At 34.9% G+C, this 24,512-nt stretch overlaps 1 protein-coding gene across 8 annotated transcripts in view; it reads left to right on the plus strand.

Moving 5' to 3' along the window:
* LOC123878204 overlaps positions 1-24,306 on the plus strand; it is a 55,346-nt gene extending 31,040 nt beyond the window's left edge. For 2 of the 8 annotated variants that reach the window (XR_006798789.1, XR_006798785.1), the window contains exons 6-21: positions 731-860; positions 1,355-1,472; positions 2,019-2,136; positions 2,536-2,625; positions 3,278-3,401; positions 4,167-4,308; positions 4,774-4,877; positions 5,545-5,565; positions 11,362-11,547; positions 11,984-12,072; positions 12,415-12,515; positions 13,434-13,521; positions 14,516-14,728; positions 15,810-16,290; positions 21,716-21,826; positions 23,038-24,306. Coding sequence is in view for 1 of the 8 variants with exons in the window: in XM_045925322.1 (XP_045781278.1) it covers positions 731-860; positions 1,355-1,472; positions 2,019-2,136; positions 2,536-2,625; positions 3,278-3,401; positions 4,167-4,308; positions 4,774-4,877; positions 5,545-5,565; positions 11,362-11,547; positions 11,984-12,072; positions 12,415-12,515; positions 13,434-13,521; positions 14,516-14,728; positions 16,138-16,290; positions 23,038-23,086 (1,726 nt within the window). In the remaining 7 variants the exon portion in view is untranslated. The remainder of the gene's footprint in view (positions 1-730; positions 861-1,354; positions 1,473-2,018; positions 2,137-2,535; positions 2,626-3,277; positions 3,402-4,166; positions 4,309-4,773; positions 4,878-5,544; positions 5,566-11,361; positions 11,548-11,983; positions 12,073-12,414; positions 12,516-13,433; positions 13,522-14,515; positions 14,729-15,809; positions 16,291-21,715; positions 21,827-23,037) is intronic. The other 6 variants (XR_006798788.1, XR_006798790.1, XR_006798786.1 and 3 more) reach the window with 6 other exon arrangements.
* Positions 24,307-24,512: the final 206 nt, after the last annotated feature.

Genomic DNA, 24,512 nt, shown 5'->3' on the forward strand with positions numbered 1-24,512 from the left:
TTGTGCTATAAGACCTACCTAGTTACCTACCTTTCATGATTCTAGGTCAACGGGAAGTACCCTATAGGTTTCTTGACAGACACGACGGACGGACTGACAGACAGACAGACAACAAAGTGATCCTATAAGGGTTCCGTTTTCCTTTTGAGGTACGGAACCCTCAAAAACCGTTGAAGTGCGAGTCGGGCCTCGCTCTTTTAAGGCTCCGTACATAATAATATAAATCAGTCTGTTTTGAAAAAATTTAAAGACAACAGAAACTATTCTTTCTACAACAGACTTTCATAGCTGTTCCTGTCTGTTTAGCGGTTCGCGATACGACGAGTGCTTGGATAAAAACTTTACTAATTAGATTAAACTTAAACGGCCAATACATACTTATTATTTTCTTGCTTTTTAGGGGTTTTTGTGTCGGGGATTTTTTTTCTCTTGTCAGGCTTTACAAAGATCAGCTAATGTCAGGTTTGTAGTTATTTAATTTACAAGTTAGGGAAACTATATAAGTATGGACTTCGTCTGTGACGGCGCTCGCCGACACACGCGAGGCGCCCCTTTAGATCGCTTCCCAGTCAGTTCCACCACCAAAAAACACCAGTGTAACACAAAAACTGGCCACTTTTAACAAAAAAAACCCTCCAAAAAGGCACCGCACCCGCGCCAGCAAACGCCAACACAGACGAAGTACCGGGGATTTTTTAAAGAAAATTTAATTTTTTTTTTGTTTTTCTAGTGACATAGTAGTAAGTGCTCTACGCAACACACATCTTTACTTCAACTTCGCGCACTACCCAACTTGTCCACGCCTCAGACGATATGTGCCCGAGGCTGGCCCGCGGTTACCCGTCCACTACGATTCTATGGTAAGCTGTAACATATACTGCAACTTTGTGTACAGTTACCCCACTTGGGGTTCGTATTACCCCACAGGCACGGCCAACTGGGGTATCATGCAGTGTCTAATACTGAATTATAGCCACCGAGTTCATTTGACGTTGGTTGGTGTAACATTGCTGCTTCATTGAATGAAACACATAGATAATATGAAAATAATTTTTAAAATAACCTTAAATGGATGAATAAATGTCAAATGAGCTCGGTGATTATCACTCTGTGTTTTCTTATTTTAGTTATTTTAAAAATAAACATACGTTTTAAGTATTTTTATACTAGTTAGACACTAAGTTAGCGAATCAGTAGGCTGATGCAATAATTATGTGCTGGAGACTGGCCGTGGTTACCAGTCCAGTATGACTCTATGATAAACCTCTATGGTATCCTTCAATTTTGCACACAGTTACCCCACTTACATTATTCTTCTCGTAGGTAGTTTGTTCAACAAATTAATCATTTCCAGCTAAACTCAGAGCGTCACAACATGTACACTTCGACGCCCAACTCCACAGCCGGCTGTGTTCAACTGTTGGGGGACAAACGACTGCTGGTTAAGGTCGTAAGCGCTAGAGACTTGGGGGGTAAGTGTGACTAAAATAATATCATGTCATTGGCGCCGATTCTACTGTCTTTCTCTCAACTAGAGTATCTGCATTTTTTGGGTTCCGTACCTCAAAAGGAAAAACGGAACCCTTATAGGATCACTTTATTGTCTGTCTGTCTGTCTGTCCGTTCGTCCATCGTGTCTGTCAAGAAAACCTATAGGGTACTTCTCGTTGACCTAGAATCATGAAATTTGGCAGGTAGGTAGGTCTTATAGCACAAGTACAGGAATAAATCTCAAAACCGCGAATTTGTGGTTACAATTTACATCATTAAGTTCATTCAAAGTTTATTTAAACCAAAAAATTGGTTGTCTGTAAAGTTGGTTTACTGACGATAGTTGAACGTGACAACAAAGGCCGATTGTGCTTCTTTGTCGCTCGTTCCGCGCTCTCGCTTGCACTTCAAGCCTTACATGGAACGCCTCAGAGCGAGGTAACGCCGCATGAGTCATGTTTTTTCGTGCGTGCAGCCGGCTCTATCGAATTATAAGACGTTGTCACGTCAATTCTATTATTTTACAGGCAAATCCGGTTGTGTAGCACCTTACTGTGTGGTAGAAATGGATGAACCTCCACAGAAAAACCAGACTGCTTTCAAAAAGGATACCATCAATCCACAGTGGGAGGAACACTTTCTATTGTAAGTTTATTTCGATTATAATTAACCCGGTCTCCTTTAAAATAAGGACTAAAATCGAACTTTTGACATGAAATTTGACACATAAAGTTAAAATGGCGCGTAAGAAGTAAGTTTTTACGCATGTAATTTTTTACGCATGGGCTTGTAATGCGGAGGGAAGAGTCATATCACTAGAAGAATGTTAAATATGCATCTGGAAGGAAAAAGTGAAGAGGACGACCAAAGAAAAGGTGGATGGATTGCGTGATAGAGGATATGCGTACAAAAGGGGTAGATGATACGTTGATGGATGACAGAAGAGAGTGGAAGAGGAAGACATGTTGTGCCGACCCCACGTAGCATGGGTCTGGAAGAAGAAAAAGATGCACCTACTATTTATATATTGTTGTTTTTTCGCAGTGATCTGTCACCACAAACCGCAGAACTGCTGTTCGAGGTGTACGACCGCACCGGCCCTCCCTCTCCCGGCAACACCACAACGCAACACAGGTACAAGTGTAAATTAAAAATTTATAACACCCCCGACAAGTGAAGGTTACTGTAACTAGAAAAGAGCTGATACCTTTCAAACGGCTGAACCGATTTTCTTGGATTATAGCTAAGAACACTCGATCAAGCCACCTTTCAAACAAAAAAAACTAAATTAAAATCGGTTCATTAGTTTAGGAGCTACGATGCCACAGAGTACAGACAGATACACAGATACACAGATACACACGTCAAACTTATAACACCCCTCTTTTTGGGTCGGGGGATGAAAACAATCCATACTTCTATATCTATACTTCATATCAAACAGCGCAAGCCTATTCTGAAGCTATCCTGCAATAAAAAAAAAATAGATTTTTGACATAAAAACTTCTTTAAGCGCGTTTGAGCGACTTCTGGATAGTTAACAACTTCAAGGTCATGCTAATATTAATAGTACTTACCTACTCGGGCTGCCGATACATGTAAAAACTGAACTAATCCTTATGGTTTATTTATCCAATGGTTTAAATTTTTAAAATATGAAAGTTCAGTTTTTGATACTACAATAAATTTGGAAATCCATAAAACCATTGTTATTCATAGTTTTAAGTTTTCTCTTCTGTTAGCAGTTTTCATATACAGATTGGTACATTTATTTGTATATTTCCAGGTTCCTAGGTCTAGGTCTGGTGGGCATAGACGAGTTGCTGGCGGCTCCTTCTCAAAGACAACAGATAGGGCTTCAGACCAGACCCATGGAGGAACACGATGTCAGCGGCAGCCTCACCGTCGAGGTAAGTCATCTCAACCCGTCGCGCTGGTTCATTACTGAGCACAGGGCGGAACTTGCCTAAAGCGATGTGGTGTGACGCGTGTGTGAAGTGTGTGGCGGTGTATTGTGAAGCGTGTTTGACTCGTGTGTTGAGCGTGTGTGGTGCGTGTGTGGCGCGTGTGTAGCGCGTTTGTTGAGCGTATGGGGCGCGTATGTAGCGGGTGTATTGAGCGTATGTGGCGTGTGTGTAGCGCTTGTGTTGAGCGTGTAGCGGTTGCCACCTTCACAAGATGTCGTTTCTAAACTCAATCAATCAACAACGCTCGAAACACGACCCCCAGCCTGATAACTCACGACCCGCGGCCTAGATGGCAGCACGGGTAGCTTAATTGGAAATTCAAGTAGAACACGCAACTTTCAATCGCATTGACAGAGCGTTTACCAAATTTCACTATATATAGAAGTTTCGACGCACAACCGTCGACCCAGCTGGCGCTACCGAGCACAACACTAGCTCGGTGGGAATTCCCATTTGGTACGGTCGAGCACACAGACACAGCTCCCGTACAAGCGTATGTGGCGCGTGTGTATCCCTCGTATCGTGAATCCCTAAAATAGAAACTTACGCGGTCGAAGTCGCGGATATTTCGTATGTCTAGTATTCTTTCTTTTTTTTTTATTGTTGAAAATATTACAATAAAACTTAAAGCTAGCCTTATCTAATTACTATACAAATTCTCTAGTATTCTATTTTTAGAATATAATGGAATTTTTTCCTTCCCCCCAGTTCCTATTCATCGAGGGTGCAGACATACCGGACCTGGGCTCAAAGCCGTTCAAAATCAAGGAGAGTCTCCGCACCGTCACTCCTCAGGGTCGACTCACCACCACCACTAAGACCACCTTCCAACAGAATGGTAATCGTATTGGTAAGCCCTTCCGTCATTTTACATTTATTTCCAAACTGTATAATAACTAAACTGTGTTTGTTATGAAGGCTGACTCGCGACTTAGTGGGCTCAAAAAGCTAGCACCCAGATATGTTAACTCTGTTAACTGTTAAAGGACCCGACTGGTGCCTCGTCATTATACTACACACTAATATCATAAAGGTGAAAGTTTGTGTATATGTGTGTGTGTGTATGTTTGTTACTCTTTCACGCAAAAACTATCGGACGAATTTGGCCGAAATTCAAAATGGAGGTATATTATATCATGGATTAACACATAGGCTACTTTTTATTCCGGAAAATCAAAGAGTTCCCGCGGGATTTTTGAAAACCTATATCCACGCTAACGAAGTCGCGGGCATCAGCTAGCAATGATTATAATAAAATGTAATCTTATTTATTAACAAGACATTATGGAACTTCTCAATTCAGATATTGTTCCAGGTAACGACAGCAGCCAACTAACGGAGTCTGCCCTCCGTGAACTGGAACTCAGTCCCACCAGTGCGGCGAACAAGTCCACACTCATCATACACTCTGTGCAACGGGTCAGTTTAATTTTACTTCCTTTCTAGTTTTTTTCGGGTTCATTAAGGAAGTCCGGTTCGAAGGACCATATCAATCCATCAGTAAACCACACCCAGCAAGATTGCTTCTTTTCAGGAAATCCGGCTCGAAGGACCATATTTTTAGTTAATGATATAAAAAAAATAGTAGTACCTCGTCTAAAATCGAAATATTAAATTTATTTTATTTACAGTTACATTATGTTAACTTATGAAGTTTGGACAAGTTTTGGACTCTTTAACTAAACTCTCGAACTCAAAATTAGAAATAGGTACCTATACACGGCGTTTTAATAGCTTTAGAGCTGTGGCTTACTGATTGCCGGAGTACTATTCATTTCGATCCATTTATATTGACTTTAGGATTACTAAAATAAAAAAAATTGAATCGAGAAAATATTGTTTGGAAAAATTCGCGAACCAGTAGTAGCACCCCACCGCGTCGCTCGGTCTTAAAACAGCGAGGTTGTTACGTGGCACTCGGCCGCTACTAATGTTTCTCACAGATTCGAGTTTGTCAAGATATTTTTTTATTCAAAAAAGTGACTAACTTACCAGAACAAACTAGTGTAGTCGATAGATTTTTATGTAAATAACAAAAAAAATTGTTTTTGTTTTGTTGCATGCGTGTGGAATTCAAACGTCGCAGGAGCCGACGAAATCGATTAAGGTTAGTTTTGATTGCATTTTAAACTAAAACTGTTTAACTTTTAACTAAATATTTGTGAATAGTTCATGCGATTATAGTTCTTAATAGTAGCGTTTTACCTGAAAATAAAACGCATATTAAAATACTTACCTCACTGGAAGCTTTATATTGAGAGTAGCATTTCCGTTTCCGTCGATTTCATGCCAGTTTTCGTACTTTTATTGATGTCATATCCGGTTTTGTGGCGCCACCTGGCGGGGTCGCGCTCAAAGTTTTCGTAAATTGCTCAGCGCGGCCATGGCTTCATTGGCTCAATATCACCAGGCAGGAATTACTGAAAGCTTCCAGTGAGGTAAGTATTTTAATATGCGTTTTATTTTCAGGTAAAACGCTACTATTAAATAACTTGACCGTAACTGGAAGCTTTATATTGAGACCCTGTTTGTTTTCGCCTGGTGACGCCACATAATAGATATTAGAATTCTACGCCAATGTGATAATATTTGTACCATAATGAGTACTTATATGATATTATGTTCTTTTTCATAAACAAAATTTTGTTTATTTGAATACAAAATCAATAAAGAAAAGAATTTTAACTATCAGTCATAGAACTGAAGAATAGTTAGTTGAGCGATACCACCTGGACTAAGTATATTGCCTTCAATCACTTTACATTTAGAAAAATTTTGAATTGTATTAGCTGATTGCTAATTTTCATGGGCCATCTCATCATAAGAATGATTTTCCCTGAGTTGAGTGTATGCTACGAGAAGTAGCAGATATGCTTGCTTCTTTCAAAAAGGTTTTTACCCAGTCTGCTATACCTACTGTACGAGAGGCACGTTTAATCCGTTAACCATTATAAAATATAGAGCATTATATTTTGTAGCATATCATACTCTGTCGTTCAATAATTAATTACCAATTACACATATAAATCCAAAAAGAGGGTAAAGATACCCGTTATGACTATTCCTATTACAAGCAATTTCTGATTGGTTGTCTATTTCAGATTTTGAGCCGAATTTAGGGCAAATGTCAGATTTTAATTTTATAATCATCAAATTTTATTAAATACACATCATTCGTTCTAAGGTACGATTTTGATGCAATATGAAGTTATCTGAATAGTAAGCAGTAATAAAAACGCAGATATTACAAATGATTAGTTAAGTAATAAGTTATTATTAGCACCCCAAACGGGTGGATTTCAAATCTCTCTGAAGAAATCGATTTTAAAACATGCTTGGACATGAATACATAATTGAGTGAATTTGCTTTTATTCATTAATATAGCACATATAAAACACGCGCATTAACAAACATTACTTGACTTTTATTTCATACATCCAATAACAGATCCAATTACAGATTCGTGTAAGAGGAATGAAAATTCTAAATTATGTCATTTATATTATGTGCCAAAACTGGTGCTAATTGTGATACTTTAGGTTCGTATCAATATTTTTCTTTAAAGACCATGATGATCAACGTTTCCAAGCTTATTCAATAGTTTCAAGATAGATTTCCGCTTGAAATTAAGCAGTGATTTACTGCTTAGGTTTTATGTGTCTAATGTATAGGACCACTCATTATTTCTAGACTTCTTAAGACAATGACAGACCCATTGCGAGTCAATGAGGCTGTGTTTTATATAAACGGTCGAGGCCCGCCAAACACTTTCGATCGGAGTAAATTATATAAACTAAATCAACTATTCAAAAAATATTCCTTTTGACCAATTGAGATGGGTCAAGAGTCAAGACGAAGAATTGAAAATAATGGCGTAAACCAACTATGCCAATGGAAACTTTCATGAGATACAGCATCGTGAAACAGGACTTGATGGTCCATCAAATCTAAGAGTGCATAGTTGTGTACTTCGAATGCTTTCTCCGAGGTGAATAGATCGACCTCCAGGATTACCCACTTTGCAAATATTATTTCCACGCAAGCTCGTATTGCCACTCTGGGAGGTTGGCTATGACATTAGATACAAATTATTTACATGATTACTATACATACCGGATATAATATTGTAAGCTATGGTGTATTTGTCAAGCCATAATTCCAGTATCTGGAATGTTTTATTCAATAAGGATAACAACATCCTTAAACCTTGTAAATATGCTTTATTAACAAATGAATGAATGAAAGAATGAACATCATTCTTCTTTTTCTTAGTAAATGAGAGAGTAACGTCTCGTTGTTACTTTGAATGAGACTTGAACTAAGGCGTAAGAAGTGAGCCTTCTTGAAGCTTCTGAAGGGTAAATTAGACTATCATTTTGATAAGAGTAAAGCATTTGTTCCTTTCATGTCAAAGAGCATGATAGATGAAGATTGTTTATTAATGCTCCCAAGCCTGATCCAAAGCATCCGTTACTAGAACATGAACTAGTGGAGGTAGATAATATTTCTCCTTTAGCCCTTATAATTTATTTATCGCATCTGCCAGCTTGGAGTGCAGCGTGGAGATCGCTTGATGGATAGACGACATTTAACGAGTCGCAGGGATCCATGCAGTGTAATTACGTGGCATGTGGTAGTCTCTTTATGAGACCTATGTCCAGCGTAGACGTCTAACGAATGATAATAGTGATCTACCAGTATTGGATAGATCTTGGATTATCCAGTGGTCATTGGTTTGTTAACTAGCGTTTCTAACTGTTCTTACATCCATCAGCCCTCTTTGGAGGCATTTTCTAGGGTCTCCATAGTATTTCTAAATAGTTAGACTCACTCTTTCGTGGTCAAAGAACCAATTCTCAAATTTTATATACCAAAAACAGTAAGTTCGACTGTAGTAGATATTAACTTAATGCATGTAAAAAATGTACATGTATTAAGTCTCTTGTACATTTAGCATGTAGTTACTTGCCTTAACTTGCTATGACAAGTTGATAAGTAAAATAGGACTCATATTTCACCATTCTCTTAATATCACCCATAGACACCGTGGTTAGTCCGAACGGCAGGTAGGTTATCATCTAATCTATCTAACTTTCCCGTATGGCCTCAATAAGAAGCACTGACACAAGACTGTTTCACTACATGAAAACAGACTTTGCATGTTTATCAAAATGAAATGTTCTGCCATAACATACATAGTTGTTTCGTACTTTAAGATGTGATCTTGGTCGGGATGACACTTCGGAGTTCGGTACCAGAAACAAGGTGAAAAGGAAGCTTGGCGTGCGGTGCAAGCTTCATGATTCATTTTACGCACTATTGCGTACAGTTCCTTGGGAAAAACAATAGGTGGCTTTTTAAATGTTGGTATGCGATACCATTGAAATAACCTTTGTATAACCTCTGGTGCCTCTATTTTCTTTCATTGCGAAAGACAGTGCACTAAATAACCTGCTTGGAACGAGGTCGGTTTAGTTTCTCTGATTTGTCTTGGAGAATTCGGGTGCAAATAATCATGCTGTGGCTTACTTACCTTTTTGGACCTCCAGTCCTGATTGAGGAACGATAAGAACTTTTTAGATGACCTTTGTAGATATTACCGGTATGTTCGTTTCCACCCCGCGAGGGTGTATGATATAGATCATGTTGGCATCCACCCCGCGAGGGTGGATGATATTGATCATACTGGTATTCACACCGTGAGGGTGTATGAGATTGCTCAAACTAGCATCCACCCCGCGAGGGTGGATGATATTGAGCATACTGGTATCCACCCCGCGAGGGTGTTATAATATTGCTCATGTTAGGATCAACCCTGCGAAGGTTGAATGATATTGATCATACTGGTATCCAACCCACGAGAGTGGATAATATTGATCATTGAATAGGCTCAATGCACGGCAAAGGTAGTCATGGCAGCTCTATGTATTGAAATGGTAACATTTGAAATGCATGGCCCCTACGAGGGGCGGGTGACCATTTTTCAGAAAAGCAATGTGCATGTCGAGTAGTTCCACGCGATGGAACGGCAACAATTATAATTTTCTGTGCTTGTGAAGCGGCGAACGCGTTCAATGTGTTTTCTATTTATTACTGGGTCAAATAAATTTATCTTATCTTTATTCAAATACACTTTTGCAATTGCTTTTGAATCGTCAAAATAATTTACCATAGTGTATGCAAAATAGTTCCACGCGATGGAACGGTAACATTTTCAATGCCTTGCCCCCGCGAGAGGCAGCGGACTAATAATAATTGATTTTTGACTGAATAAATGTGTTCTTTTCGACCCAAAAAATATTAACAATTTCCACTCGTTTTTTCCCATATGGATGTAACCAAAAGACCCACCTGGCTCGTAATAATTTCGCAGCGCATCGCAATACCTTCTATGCTGTAGCTACCCACTAATTGTGGAAAGACCCGACGAAGTCTGATTATTGATTTCAGTCAATATTTTAGTTAATTTAATATTATTATTTAAGTTAATATTGATCTTCAGTTAATTTATATACGAATAAAAATAAAGTCAAGAAAGCACAATTTTTAGGAAAACCTAGGCTTATTTTTGTTTATGCAGTATGTGATAGCTGCATAAGCTTTATCTGCTAGAAATTGCAAGGTATCATACTTTTTTACCTCTTTGTTTGTTTCTAGGTCTATGAACCTTGAGTTTTATCAAAGACTTTTTAATGTACTGTGTAGGTACACGTAAAAACCAAGATGCGCTAGCTAAACCTGAAAAACCTGGAACCTGGTTAATTAAAGGTTAGAACCTGTTGAAAGTAAAATCTAAACACGAACTTTGTTATTCGATTTCATCCTGATGATCGTCAGGTGTGATATTTTTATTTTTATAAAGGTTACCTGTAATTTCATTACTATTCGATGTAACAATTTGAATTAACAATAACAATAACTAGAAAAGACATATCATAATCTTAAAAGAATTTCTCGTATAAATCCGAGAGGATTCATTTCAGAATGCAATCGGGGTCATAACTATCGTCATGTACCCTCTAAATAAAATGAGCATATTGTAACAGACTTAAAAGGTAAATTTTAGCTAAATAATATTAATTTCAAATATTTGAAATTCATTTCTAATAATCGGTTTCTAATTGTTACATCGTCTCAAGTACGAAAAGTTTTTAATAACTACCTTCTGGCAAATAAATATAAAGTACTGTGATCCGAACGGACAAACCGTTAAAAATATTGATCACGTACATATTATTATATTTTACATTTTACATAATGTAATATAAATTAAAAATAAGTACTTACTGCGAATTATTCACCAAATTCACTTTATAAAGTACCACACAATAAAATAAAATATCTTGCAACGTTTCGTGTTGACTGATTGCAAGTTGCTTCGACGGCAAACAAAACGCCAATGAAGCCATGGCCGCGCTGAGCAATTTACGAAAACTTTGAGCGCGACCCCGCCAGGTGGCGCCACAAAACCGGATATGACATCAATAAAAGTACGAAAACTGGCATGAAATCGACGGAAACGGAAATGCTACTCTCAATATAAAGCTTCCAGTTACGGTCAAGTTATTTAATGTAATTTTGTAAATATTGTTTCTTAGAACTTTGTGTTACGCATGTTAGTCCCCAATTTTTTTTAACTAAAATATGTTTTCTTGTGTTTCTGGGAATAAAATTGAGATTTTTAGTACCTTCCTACTTAAATTATATTTTAAAACTTTAAAATACACTTTTTATTTCTCAAAGTAGTTAAAACTTTCAATTTGATTTTAATTATTTAATGATTTTTTACGTCTTATTGGTATCTGTAAGTTTCTACTACTAAAATTTACTAAAAAAATCTCAATTTACTTCCAAACATGTGTGCAGTGCTGCCATACTAACCAAAAAAAACTCCCAAAAAAGGTGGAAATCACCGACTCTGGCAAATTTATCGAAGTCGAGAGAGAAGCTGTAGAGAACAATCTACCGGCCATAGACAAGCAAGAGTTCAAAGAGCAAAAGAGTGTGACCCCTAACCAATCCCCCGCCAAAAGTGTAAGGATCAAGGAAAATGGCGCTAAACCCAATGGTGACAGCGAAGGGGTGAAAGTATGTTTTTATTTGTACTAAACTAGTTAACTTCTACTAAATTTAGTTTGTTTTATGTCGTTTTTTTAGTTCAGAAGCATGTTGTTTATTAATTACTTCAAACTCAGTATAATTAATAATTTTATGAGGAAAAGCAGTTATACTTGTTTAGGTCGAGTTTTTACAAAAAAAATATATATCGATACTTTGTCAAGTTATAACGGTTATTAGTGTAACGTTATCGGTTAAAGTTAGAACGGTTATTCTTATCTACATTATTATTCATATAGGTACCGATATTCAGTCAATTTTTCACAACAGTTTCACATCCCGTTATTAATTGATCGATTTTTGACAGTAACTCTTCCTTGGTTGGTCGTTGTTATTAAATTATTGTTTTAATTTATTTATTTAGTAGGTAAAATTAAAATCTATTTACTTATTATTTTATCTACAGCAAGGTGGCTACGTGCAGCAAGAAGCAACCCCTGAGCCTGCACCTAGACAAAAGAGAAAAAGGGACTTCTTTGGAACTATCAAAAGAAGGTACTTGTCTCTTTCATTTACCCATAGTTTTTGAAGTGAAAACATCTTTATGCACGTTGGGCGATTTTGAGATAAAATGAAAAAGCTGAGGCCATAGTCTACCACGCTAGCTAAGTGTGGCAGACTTTTTGTCCGTCAGACACCTTTGACCGAACTTTCACAGAACCTTCAGACATTCAGATTTTTTTACGATGTTTTCCTTTACCGTTAGACAAGTGCTTACGTTTAGTACCATCATTTGTTATTCACATTTGGCAAAATAAATAATTTTATTTCATTTCCTTAATTCATGATTGTCGTCAAACGCAAGCCTATCCTGTAATAAAAAAAAGTATTTTTCAGACTAGGCAGGTCGCGCACACGTGGCGCTTCCTTAGATCTTCAGGACCAGGATATGGAGAACCAGCGTATACGAAGTATCAGTGCTGAAAGAAACAGCCATGGTAATGTACCCACTACGTTATTTTTAATATTTTCAATCAATATTACAATCGCAATTGTTGTTATTGGGTTTTATGGTATTCTTGTTGCAACAATGGATTGTAGCCAATAGTGAGTGAGCGTCAACCAATCAGAGGTGATTGCGATCGTGATATTGTAGCTGTCATTCTACCGCAATCGAGCTGCTGGTTTTTAAGAGAACTATAAACTGTAACCTGTGCATTGGGTGATTTATAGATCTATTTGATGATATGAAGTGGGGGGTGACTGCTGAGGTGTCAGATCCTCGCGTATTCCATAGTGATTTAGTTGTTATCTGTGCGAAGCTGAAGTGGCAATGGACAGGGCACATAGTTCGAGAAACCGATAGACGTTGGAGTCCCAAGGTGCTGGATTGGTGACCTTGCACCGGAAAGCGTATGATTGGAAGACTAGCCACTAGGCGGATGGACGATATCAAACAAGGCGCAGGGAGCCGCTGGATTTCGGCGGCGCAAGACCGTGGCGTGTGAAAGTCCTTACTAGAGACCTATGTCCAGCATTGAACGTCTATCGGTTGTTGATAATGATGATGATCTGAAGTTTTACAATATCTTTTTTTTCTCTCGTCTGGCTTTAAACAGATTAGCCAATGTCATGTTTGTAGTTATTAGTATATTTACAAGTTAGGGAAACTATACAAGTATGGACTTCGTCTGTGCTGGCACTCGGTGACACACGTGCGGCGCCCCTTTGGAGTGCTTGCCAGTCAGTTCCACCACCAAAAAACGCCAGTGAAGCACAAAAACCGGCCACTTTTAACAAAAAAAAAAAAAAAAAACACTCCAAAAAAGCACGCGCATCAGCAAATGCCAACACAGATGAAGTCCTACAATATCTTTGGATGTGACAAGCAATTTGTTTTTTTTTTTTTTTTTCAGAAAAAGCTCTAACCATGCCAAATAGAAATGTATATTCTGCGGGCGCGTCCCCCGCGCAGTCCGGAGATGAATCTAGAACCTCACGAAGGTCAGTATTAAAGTATTAATACATCGTTTTTAACGTTATCATACTGTTATAATTACCGATATACATATTACCATTATAATCATAATACCGTTATAATTATTATCGTTTCAAATTATAACGTTAATTATATTCATTGCATAAAAAATTACTACTATTGACTTAATAGAAAAAAATAAAAAACTAATTAGTGCTGCTTCGATAGTTTACTAATCACCTAACTAAATTATACTGATAAGTCTAAATAAACGCTGTGTGAGTAAGAAAAGGAAATCACACGTTTTAGAAATAATATTTTTGAATCGAATATGCATTTGATTGTCTTTATCTTTAGGAAATTCTAAAATATAGCATTCTTTTATTAAAAATGTAAATAAAGATTTCATAATAAGTAATAGTGAGTAGGTAATTAAAAATAGTGATTAAAATAAATTAATGAATTATGCTTTTTACTTCAAGACGCTTTAAAATTATTTTTAAGATGAGTTCTTGACTGATTTTTACGTTTTATTTACATATTAATTCAGTAACTATAATAACTTTTTAACAACTATTACCATAAAAAAATTGTAAAAATATTTATTTTTTACGCAATTATAGATAACATTAGCACTAAATGTATTTTTTTCTCTTTTTCCATCTGGCAACACTCACGCTGGGGATAAAACGCACTGCAATCTGGTAACATTGGTTTTTCATACTAATTCTTCTACTGTCTTTAATTTTCTGAAACGCTTCCGAAACCGTTTCAACTAATGCTTTACTCAATTGATTGGACCTTAACATTCATTAATTCAACCTTCATTTTTCTAAAAAAATATTTTTCTTCTTCCAATTTCAAATTTTACCGTCACTTTGTTTCATACAACTTTTCCCGCTCATTTCAAATTACTTTCAAATCTTAAAAAAAAACCATTTTTTTTTTCAAAATTTTCTCGTGACTTTACAACCCGTAACAATACATCCCTCCAAAAAATTATCAAAATTAACGGGCCAGATCGTCCCTCAGCGAAGTCTCCGGATTCAGTTCAGCATCAGCGCGGACCTTCATCCACGAGGCTTCGACCTTGGTCCTTGAGACCATAGAAGCTGGAATCAAGAAACATTACTTGGTGCCTTTGACAGTTGCGCAGAGATCAAGATGGCGGCGAAAGGGCGTTAAATTGCACATTTTTAACGAGCATACTTTCATCGCTAAACATATTAGCGGGTAAGTGACATAGTTATCATTTCATTATTTTTCAACTTTTAACTCTACAGACGCATACGAAGCGATTCAAATGCTACGAATATAGACTAAAAAACTACTGGATTTGAACTGTACCGGAGATAAGGAAAAAGAAATAAAGATATATTTAAAAGACATTCAGATGAATCTTTGAAGATTAAAGAAAAAAAAAATTATAAGAAACGACTGAACAGGCTTTGCCTTATATTTAAAAAACATAAAAATAACAATCATTTACGACTTACCAGGCTGCATGGTCTACGACCTTTGCCTTTCCTGAAAGGGATAAAATCAAAATCATCATCATCGAAGCGATTCGTCTCCCCGTTTCTAATTCGAACCGCTGGCATATGGAACGCCATTCCAGCATCAGTTTTCCTCTCCACTTTTTATATAGGTACCTTTAAGTCAAGAGTGAAAAGGCATCTTCGCCAGAAGAAAAAAAAAGGCATCTTCTAGGTTCTAGGCAAGCGCGCTCCATCTTAGGGCTGCATCCTCACTTGCCATTAGGTTTGATGTAGCCAAGCACTGGTCTATTCAAATTAAAAAAAAAAAAACAAGTTTATATTTAACTATGAAGACAATCATGTGTTATAGAAATTATATGTCGAAGAAAAAAGTATGAGATAAATGAGGGCGGTAGTGTCCTTTTGGTATCCCCATTATACTGCAACCAAAATGATCTTGAAACTTGATATTTTTATAATTATCATTAATATCATTAGTGAGGCCTGCATCCAATTTTAACTTCCTACATAGTACCTATTATTTTCCTTCACCTGTTAAAGATACCCGCCACTTCGTTCGCTCGAATGAATTTAGGTTTTTAAAAATCCTGAGGGAACTCTTTAATTTCCGGGATATAAAGAAGCATCCTTTGCCTTTCAAGGGAAACCTATCTAGGAAGGGCATGAATAACCTCAATGAGTCTTTTGAGGAACATTCTGTAGAAAGTTCTCATCATCATCAGTATAATCAACCTATCACCGGCCCACTGTTGAACACGGGTCTCCTCTAAGAATGATTGGGGTTTTTTAAGATAACATGTAAATATGGTCCTCAGTGGAACAGTATGCGAGGTGTGCGGCAAAACAGTCGCGCGACGGCTCGGCAAGCAGGGCTACGAGTGCCGCGATTGTGTGATGAAGTGTCACAAGCATTGCCACGTTCACACCATGAATAATATAAATACGTCATAGACTAACTTACTTCAGTATTGTTTAATTTATTCCTTTCCGGAACGGACAAATATTACAGACCATAATATAGCCTACTAACTCAATGCAGACTAGCCAATGCCACTGAGGCAAGTGTTTTTTTTTTAATTATTCAACCTCATGAGGCAAAGATCATTCAGACTAATAAAATTAACATGTAAATATGTTCCCCAGTGGAACAGTATGCGAGGTGTGCGGCAAAACAGTCGCGCGACGGCTCGGCAAGCAGGGCTACGAGTGCCGCGATTGTGTGATGAAGTGTCACAAGCATTGCCATGTCAAGGTGGCCAACGCCTGCCCGAAGTCCACCGTGCACAATATGGAGCTGTGAGTATAATACAATGATAGATTAAAAAAAACTGTTTAAGTACGAGTTGGACTCGCGCACCGAGGGTTCCGTACCTTGGAAGGCCACTAAATATTTTGTTGTGACTAAAAAGTTTTGTAAAAAAAATCTGATCATAACAAAGACCAGAAATATATAAAAAAAGTAAAAAGTTGTAAAGTGTAAGTTGTAATTGCCAAAAAAAATTTGTGAAAATTGAAGATTTTTTTATGAGTGTCAAGATATCCAGAATAAATGGCCGTATTTTTAATTGAGTTGACTTAGAAGTTTGATTTTTTTATAGCTCCAAGGAAAGAGATATTAATTTTAACTGAATACCTCTAAAGGTCTTCCTATAAAGGTTCCTTTTCCTTTTGAGGTACGGAATCCAAGGTTGAGGCCGAGTCCATCTTCGCTAAAATGAAAATATAAAATTATAAAAACTAAAAAAAGAAGGAATATTTAGTAGAAAAAAACTATTATAAACAGGCTCTTACCGGGAATGACTAGAATATATCTTTAAAAAACCCTACACCAATACACCAAGATGTTATTAATTATTATCAATTTTATTTTTACTAAGAATACTTCAGTTTTTGATTCATGTAATTAAAGATTAGAATAAAAAAGCCAAATTGTATATCTTTTAATGCAATATTTTGAAAACTGCAGAGTGCAGATACATTTTAATATACTTAATGTATTAAAAAATAAACTTATATTAATAATTCCAATAACTATCGATGGTTTGTTTAAGAAATTCTACCATCGAAAATCTGTCAAATAATAATGACAGTTTTAATTAATATATTTATGTATTTATTGTAATATATCTTCTCTGGTTGCCTGCCCAACCAACGAGCTACCAAACAGCTTAAATGGTAACCTGACGTAATTATATGCTAGTATTAAGTCTGTCTAATGAAAGCTGATTAGTGAATTTTTATTAAACTGAAAAATGACACTTTTTTTTAGAATCCCACCTGATTTAGATACTGGATTTATTTATTAATATATTTTTACTTAGTAAAATTCTAGAGGATTTATATTAACTAAACTTAGGTAGTACAATACAACAAAAGTAAAATAGTATAAAGTATCAAATACGTTTGTTCCTAGTATATTATATATAGTTAACAGCTTTCATTAGACAGACTCAAGTTAAAAGCAGCATAATATGTAGGCATATATAATCTGTGTCATAACCATAGCGCTTTGTACACATATAATATTAGTAATAATAAGTAAGGTAAGATTGGTAAGTATATGAAATAAAACGAGATTTTATTTTTAACTGACTTCAAAGAAAGGAGGAGGTTCTCAATTCGTCGGAATCTTTTTTTCTTATGTATGTTACCCGATTACTCTAAGACGCCAGGACCGATTTGGAAATTTTTCGTTTGAAAGGGTATACTTTGCAGTTGGTCCCATTTAAATTTGGTGAAGATCTGATGAATATCTTCGGAGATGGAGAACAGAACTCCTCAATGGATAACAGTAAATTGCTCGCGATCAGTGTAATAGCTTATTAAACAGTAGGGTTTTAACTGGGCATAGCATATTATAGTAGGTACAGTGGGGCCACTAAAAATTGTGAAATAAAAATTTTTCAAAAGAAAAATAAAACCGACTTCAAAAACCCAAAAACACTAAAAAGTAAAAAATAATTTTTTTCTGGTTTTTGAAGTCGATTTTATTTTTTAAATATTGTGAATTCAATACTTTCAGCCCTACACGAGCGTTAAAAAGCGTTGACGTGTGAACAGATACTTGGAAATGCATTTGTTCTATTTGAACGCTTTTTTAACGGACGTTAAAAAAGCTCTCGTGCGAATGAGGCCTTATTGATTCCTAAAATAAAATCTCGTTCTATAAAAATGAATACATTTTTTTACATATTTTGATTTAAGTACTCATTATAACACAAAACATTGATTTAATTTCATATTAATTGACGTAAACAACAATATATTTCATAATTTCATTAAAAAAAATAGTATTGTGCTTGCCATTTTACATTTTAAACGATGTAGATGTAATGCTATCATTTTTTTTTAATAAATAAAATAAAATTTAAATGTAGGAGTATAATAATAATTATGAAAGTAACGTAATATTTTTCTTGATAATATTGGCTTTCAAGAAAACGTCTAAAACAATAGTTTACGAGATTTTTTATTGTAAGTGCAGGCAAAGGGATTAATTGTGCAATGTAATAGGAAAATAGGTAAATAACAATTTTGTAGCTTCTTTTTTATTAATATAATTTATGTTGTTAAAGTTTAAAGGTGGGCTTCTCGTTTTAGTACTAAAGCTAAACTACCTATGTTGGTTTAAAAAAAAATGCGCGATCAATGCCTTATCATGGTTGGACAACCGTAGTCTTATAAAATATAAAAAAATAATTAATAGCTACTTAATTTGAAATTAAAATAATGATAAATGAAAATATAGGTATGCATTAATACCTATATTCTTTAAACTTTTTCTTTTATCTCTATTGTTATTCAACCTACCTATTCCATATTTTTATACATTGTTTATAAAATATTTAAAGAACAACAATAATTATTAACATTTACAACAATCTCGTAAACTCTTACAAATTCATTTTTGCGCTACGCGGCTTATATGTATTTTGATTTTCAATGCTGCCAAGGTCCCATTCCCATAGTTTTGGAAATGGAAGGTATTATGTAGTTCATTAATTATATTTTTATCACGCTTCTGTCATTAGGCCTCTATAGATGTGCCAACTAGCGGACTGCCGATTTCACTACGTGGGCCGTGAGTCTGTAGAGCGCACTTCGACTTTGCTTAGACTTAAGTTTCAGTTAAAACGAGACAGATTTATGCCAGCGGTATAACGCTGTCTCGTTTTAACAGTGTCAAAAGTCAAAGTTCGCTCTATAAATCTCAAATCTCAGCCTTACTCAGACGATCGACTATAACCACTCCGACGACTTCGTCTGTGTTGGCGTTTGCTGGGCGCTTTTTTGGAGTGTTTTTTTTTGTTAAAAGTGGTCGGTTTTTGTGTTTCACTGGTGTTTTTGGTGGTGGAACTAACTGGGAAGCGCTCTAGAGGGGCGCCGCGCGCGTGTCGGCGGGCGCCGGCACAGCCGAAGTCCATACTTATATAGTTTCCCTAACTTGTAAATAACTACAAACTTAACATTGGCTAATCTATGTAAAGAAAGACGAGAGAAAAAAAAAATCACCACATTTTTTTCTTTTTTTTTAAATAAAATATTAGCCATGATGCTAATCACGACTAATACTCCCATTTCCACTCCATTTAAGCGTAAAGCTTGTGCCAGGAGTGGGTACAACAATAGTGCATCGGGTGGGGTTTGAACCGCCGACCTTTCGGAATTCAGGCCGCTCCTCAATAGTTGAGCTATCGAGGCTATTAATCTTAGCAAATTTATTCCTCAGATAAAAGTTATTTTGATTGGAAAATCGGCCCTCTATCAAAATTATTAACCCGAGTGGAAGTCCGACTAACAAAATAATCCATAGACGTCAAAAAGGTTTAGCTGTGGACCTAAATTGGAGATAAAAGTTGGCATGTCTATAGATGCTGATACATTTACGCGTAGATGGCGCTACTAGCGCGAGCAATAATTGTTGTGTTGTTTTAAATGTTGCATAGGTATCTTAGGACGTAATTGTTGTAACTGTTAAATACATAATATACAGGGTGTAAACAGAACGCTAGCAAAAAATTAGCGTTACTAAGATACTACCTTAACACAATCCACTGCCAATAACCAAATCCTTTAATGCCTTAATTTATTTTAATGCCTTATCTTGTAGTTTTAGTTATTTAGTATTTTTTAATCCCGCATTGTATAGCGTGTAAAATTCGGGTCAATGCCCCATCTACGATGCGGCATTGACTTCGAGTGACCTATTTAAGGAATGTTCATTGACCTCTAGCGTCAATCAGATGTTTTATATGCAATACTAGCCGATGCCCGCGACTTCGCCCGCGTGGATTTAGGCTTTTCGAAATCCCGTGGGAACTCTTTGATTTTCCGAGATAAAAGTAGTCTATGTGCTAATCCAGGATATTATCTATCTCCATTCCAAATTTCAGCTAAATCCGTCTTGTTGTTTTTGCGTGAAGGAGTAACAAACACACACACACACACATACACACAAACTTTCGCCTTTATAGTATTAGTGTGATATTGTGAACTTTTAAAAATATAGGATTTAAAAAAATCCTAGTTTTTTTTATGGTATGATATCAGTAATCATCATTGCTATCACCTATTTTTCGTTTTTGCTAGTGTTCTGGTTACAAACTGAATATTTTCACATAAACTATGTGCAAAACATAAGATATGTGTATATTATCAATCTGTTTCTGTGCGCTAGTGGTGCCTTTTATTTTTAATATACAGGGTGTTTGGTAATTAGTATATAATGACGACACGTACCCATGCTACTTTGATCTGATAAATACAATGCTGAAGTAAAATGACGAAATAAAATTATAAAAATTTCCATACAATTTTTTTTAATTTTTTATGACCAAGTTTTCATGGCCCTAATGTACCCTAACTCACTGAGATCGTTGACCTTGGCCTATCTAAAGATGGCCAACGATCTCAGTGAGTTAGGGCACGTTACGGTTATGAAAACTTTGACATTTTTTTATTAATATTTTAGAAATTTTTATAATTTTATTTCGTCATTATACTTCAGCATTGTGTTTATCAGATCAGAGTAGCATGGGTACGTGTCGTCATTATATAATAATTACCAAACACCCTGTATAAACAGGCGAGTGCATCACCCCTATGCCTAATTTTTTTGGTTGAAGCTATTCTTCATTTCAATATTTTTTTTGCATTGAGAATATTTTAGTGTATGTTAGTTTGAACGGAACTATGGCAATTTGTTTCGCTTATTTTTTAGTTTCGGTCACCTTCATTTATAGATTATTAAGCTTTTGCATTATAAATAATTCTATTGTTAACAAAATTTATACTTAACTAAATTGTCTGGACCCTTTTTTCAACTATTATAAAATGGTAAATTATTTAAAAGATTAGTCAATCATTTTTCATGATATCCTAAGTCTATATAATTATTTATATATTTTGTTAACAAAATAATTTTATATCAATTATATCTACTCTAATCATTTGAAAATTGTTGTCTTTGTAAAAAATATCATGCATTTTTAACTAATATAATTAATTAATTTAATTTTTATAAGTATCTTAATTTATACAATATTGGCGTTGGAATTTTGAAATGGTCAGAGTTTACGTAGATATTATAAAATGAATTGAAACATTACCTATGTTATGTAAGTAGCTGTTACATAGCATATTATTATAATATTACAGATTTATTATTCTTAAGTTTATAATATTTTATGTATAATTAACTTGAAAATAATTATTCTTCTAGATCCATGCTCCCAGTGCTAAGCGAATAATCAAGCTAAGAAGACTGCAAGAAAAAAAATATAAAAAATATAAAAAAAATCGCAAGCTATTCAGGTCCTTTGAAAATACTAAAGTCTGTAGTCGCCTTTATAATTGTTTGGCTTGAGCTTGTCTTTTCGTTGTTGCATGTTTTTTATTGTAGGCATATTTTTAAATTGTCTAATTACCTAACTTTGACTGGCGAATTTTGACAGATTTTTTATCACATAGATGTGATAAATAAGATTATCTGTCAAAACAGCAATGGAGTTTGAATATTTTGGTATGGAGCCTGGCCTACCTACAGGTCCGCCATATTTTTTAAAGCACCCATAAAACCATAAAACCTGCATTAATCAATAGCTGGCATCAATACAAACAACTATTGTATAAGATAAAGTCTTCCAAAGTGTCAGAAAAATGGTGGCCTACTAGGGAGGCCAAAATCTTCAAAGCTCTTTAATCGCCAGTTAAAATAATTATACAATAAGGTGTTTTAGTATTTTATTTATTAGAGCAAGTAGACTAAAATAAAAATAAGAATTTAAAAAAAATAACATTTTATTTTGCATAGATAGGTAAGTATATATTTTTAGAACTTTGGAGTCAAATCGGCTGCAAAAAACCAGACACGATTTGTAAAAAAAAGTTTATCGTTGAGTTACTTACCACTCATAGAGTTAGTAGTTTAGTAGTTTTTAGTTGTTTTTTTTTACTCTGACGTTTGTTGTTTTTTTATTTGAATGCATGACTGATTATCGAAATATTTACGAAATAATTTAATAATTAGGTACACACTACATTATTATAATTTACACCTAACCAAAGCACATGAACTATTTAATGGAATTACCTAGTTTTTATTTTAAACTACACAGTTTGAAAAGACTACTTTATACAAATATAATATGTCACCTCTTATTTACTCTTAATCATCGATGTGTATAGGTAGATAGGCCCTTCGAAGGGCTTAAAAAACGCGCTCAAAAAGTCAATAGAATTTGCAAAAGTCCATTGACTTTGTCAATGACGATGACGTAAGATTCAAGCGTATTTTTGCGGACGGAATTGTATGGAAAAGGCTAATCTATATACATCGATGCTCTTAATTTAAAGTTACAAGAGTGAGAATTAAGATTTTTACTGAAAATATTAACAGTAAATAAAAAAATATAAGGAATATGTCTTTCTTTCGTTCGTTTCGAATACGTTTCTTGAATATTTTTCAATAATTATCTTCGAATTTACCTATTATTTTTCGATGCCATTTTGAATGGACTAATGTTTTTGTTTCTGTCTTTGCAGGGCTTACATCACGTCTCCATACACGGACAAAAACATAAGAATGTTGTGATCTTCGGCTTAATGCACAAATTAATAAATAATATATTACAAATAAACTAATTATAATTCGTCTGCTTAGAGTGTAAATTTATAATTTTTAAGAAATTAAATGATCATAATTTTTCACACCACGATTAGAAGAAAAGGAAATTTTTCCATAATTTTTGTTCCTCCCTAAAGATGTTTTTTAAAACGGAAATCATACCAGAGTTTTATTTTGTAAAATTATTCAATGAATTAATTTTCGTTAATTTATTTTAAGTATATTAACTCAACAATGAAAATAGGCAGATTGAAATTCTGAAAGGTCTTAGGTTTGAATCTCATTCAGTTCAACAATTCTTTCAAAGTTTTACCCTTATTTGAGGGGAAAGGGATGTTAGACAATTTTGTACAAAAAATTCTAAAATGACACAAAAATCCTAGATTTTTTCCTTGTGAATATTACTTATTTTATATCTAACGTAATTTACTCTCTAAGCTAGCGATAATTATAAAAAAATATACTTAAATTATTTAAATTAAGAGTTAAGTACAACTTTCTCATTATGTACGCTACTTACTTATATTATACATAAAGGCTTTTTTTACAAAAATATATTTATGATTGTATGTAAAACGTTATATGAAATTGTATATTAGTTGTAAGAAAAGTAGAAATCCCAATTTACCGTAGGGTTTTATACGGACAATCGATTGTAATGAATATCGATATGTTAATCGATTTTATAGTTCTCAATAACTTTCAAATAAATAATTAATGTTCCATCAATATTTTATAAGTGGCGCCATGTAACCATCTACTTTTTCACCATTGGCGTAGTGGAGTCAAGTTAGTAACACCAGGTCCCGGGTTCGATTCCGGCATGTTCTCGATGACATCAATCAGCGGATACGCGAAAAGTTGTACTTCATATAAGCAATAAGACACTGCCTACCATTTACCATTAAAATGCATATACATTCTAAGAGGATTTTGAGAATTGTTCGTATAAACGCAAACTTTAAACAAATTCTAAAAAAAACCGCTTTCTCTCACTATTGGCGTAAATGTTAGATTAGTTTAGGAATCGCTAGAACCCACCTTTAAAAACCATTTCCAAACGCATAATTATTCATGTTACCATATTTATTAAAAAAAAAAAAACTAAATACGCCAAAGTTTATAAAAAGGAGGATTTATTGAAATCACTACCTCATTAATTCAACGTTACGACAATATTATTATGTAAATTTGTTACCAGTAATAAAAAACTATTATTATTATTATTTGTTTATGTTTTCCTAAAAGATGAAATGTTTAAAACGCGTCTATTTATTTTTAGAAATATTAAGTTACCTATATCGAATATTAAAAAAAACTTTACTAAACATATTTTATATCTGTATTTAGTTTTTAAACGCGGTCCAAATGTAATCAAATCATCACAACTCTG

The sequence above is a fragment of the Maniola jurtina genome, chromosome 25, assembly GCF_905333055.1.
Source record: "Maniola jurtina chromosome 25, ilManJurt1.1, whole genome shotgun sequence".
NCBI classification, from domain to species: Eukaryota; Metazoa; Arthropoda; class Insecta; order Lepidoptera; family Nymphalidae; genus Maniola; species Maniola jurtina.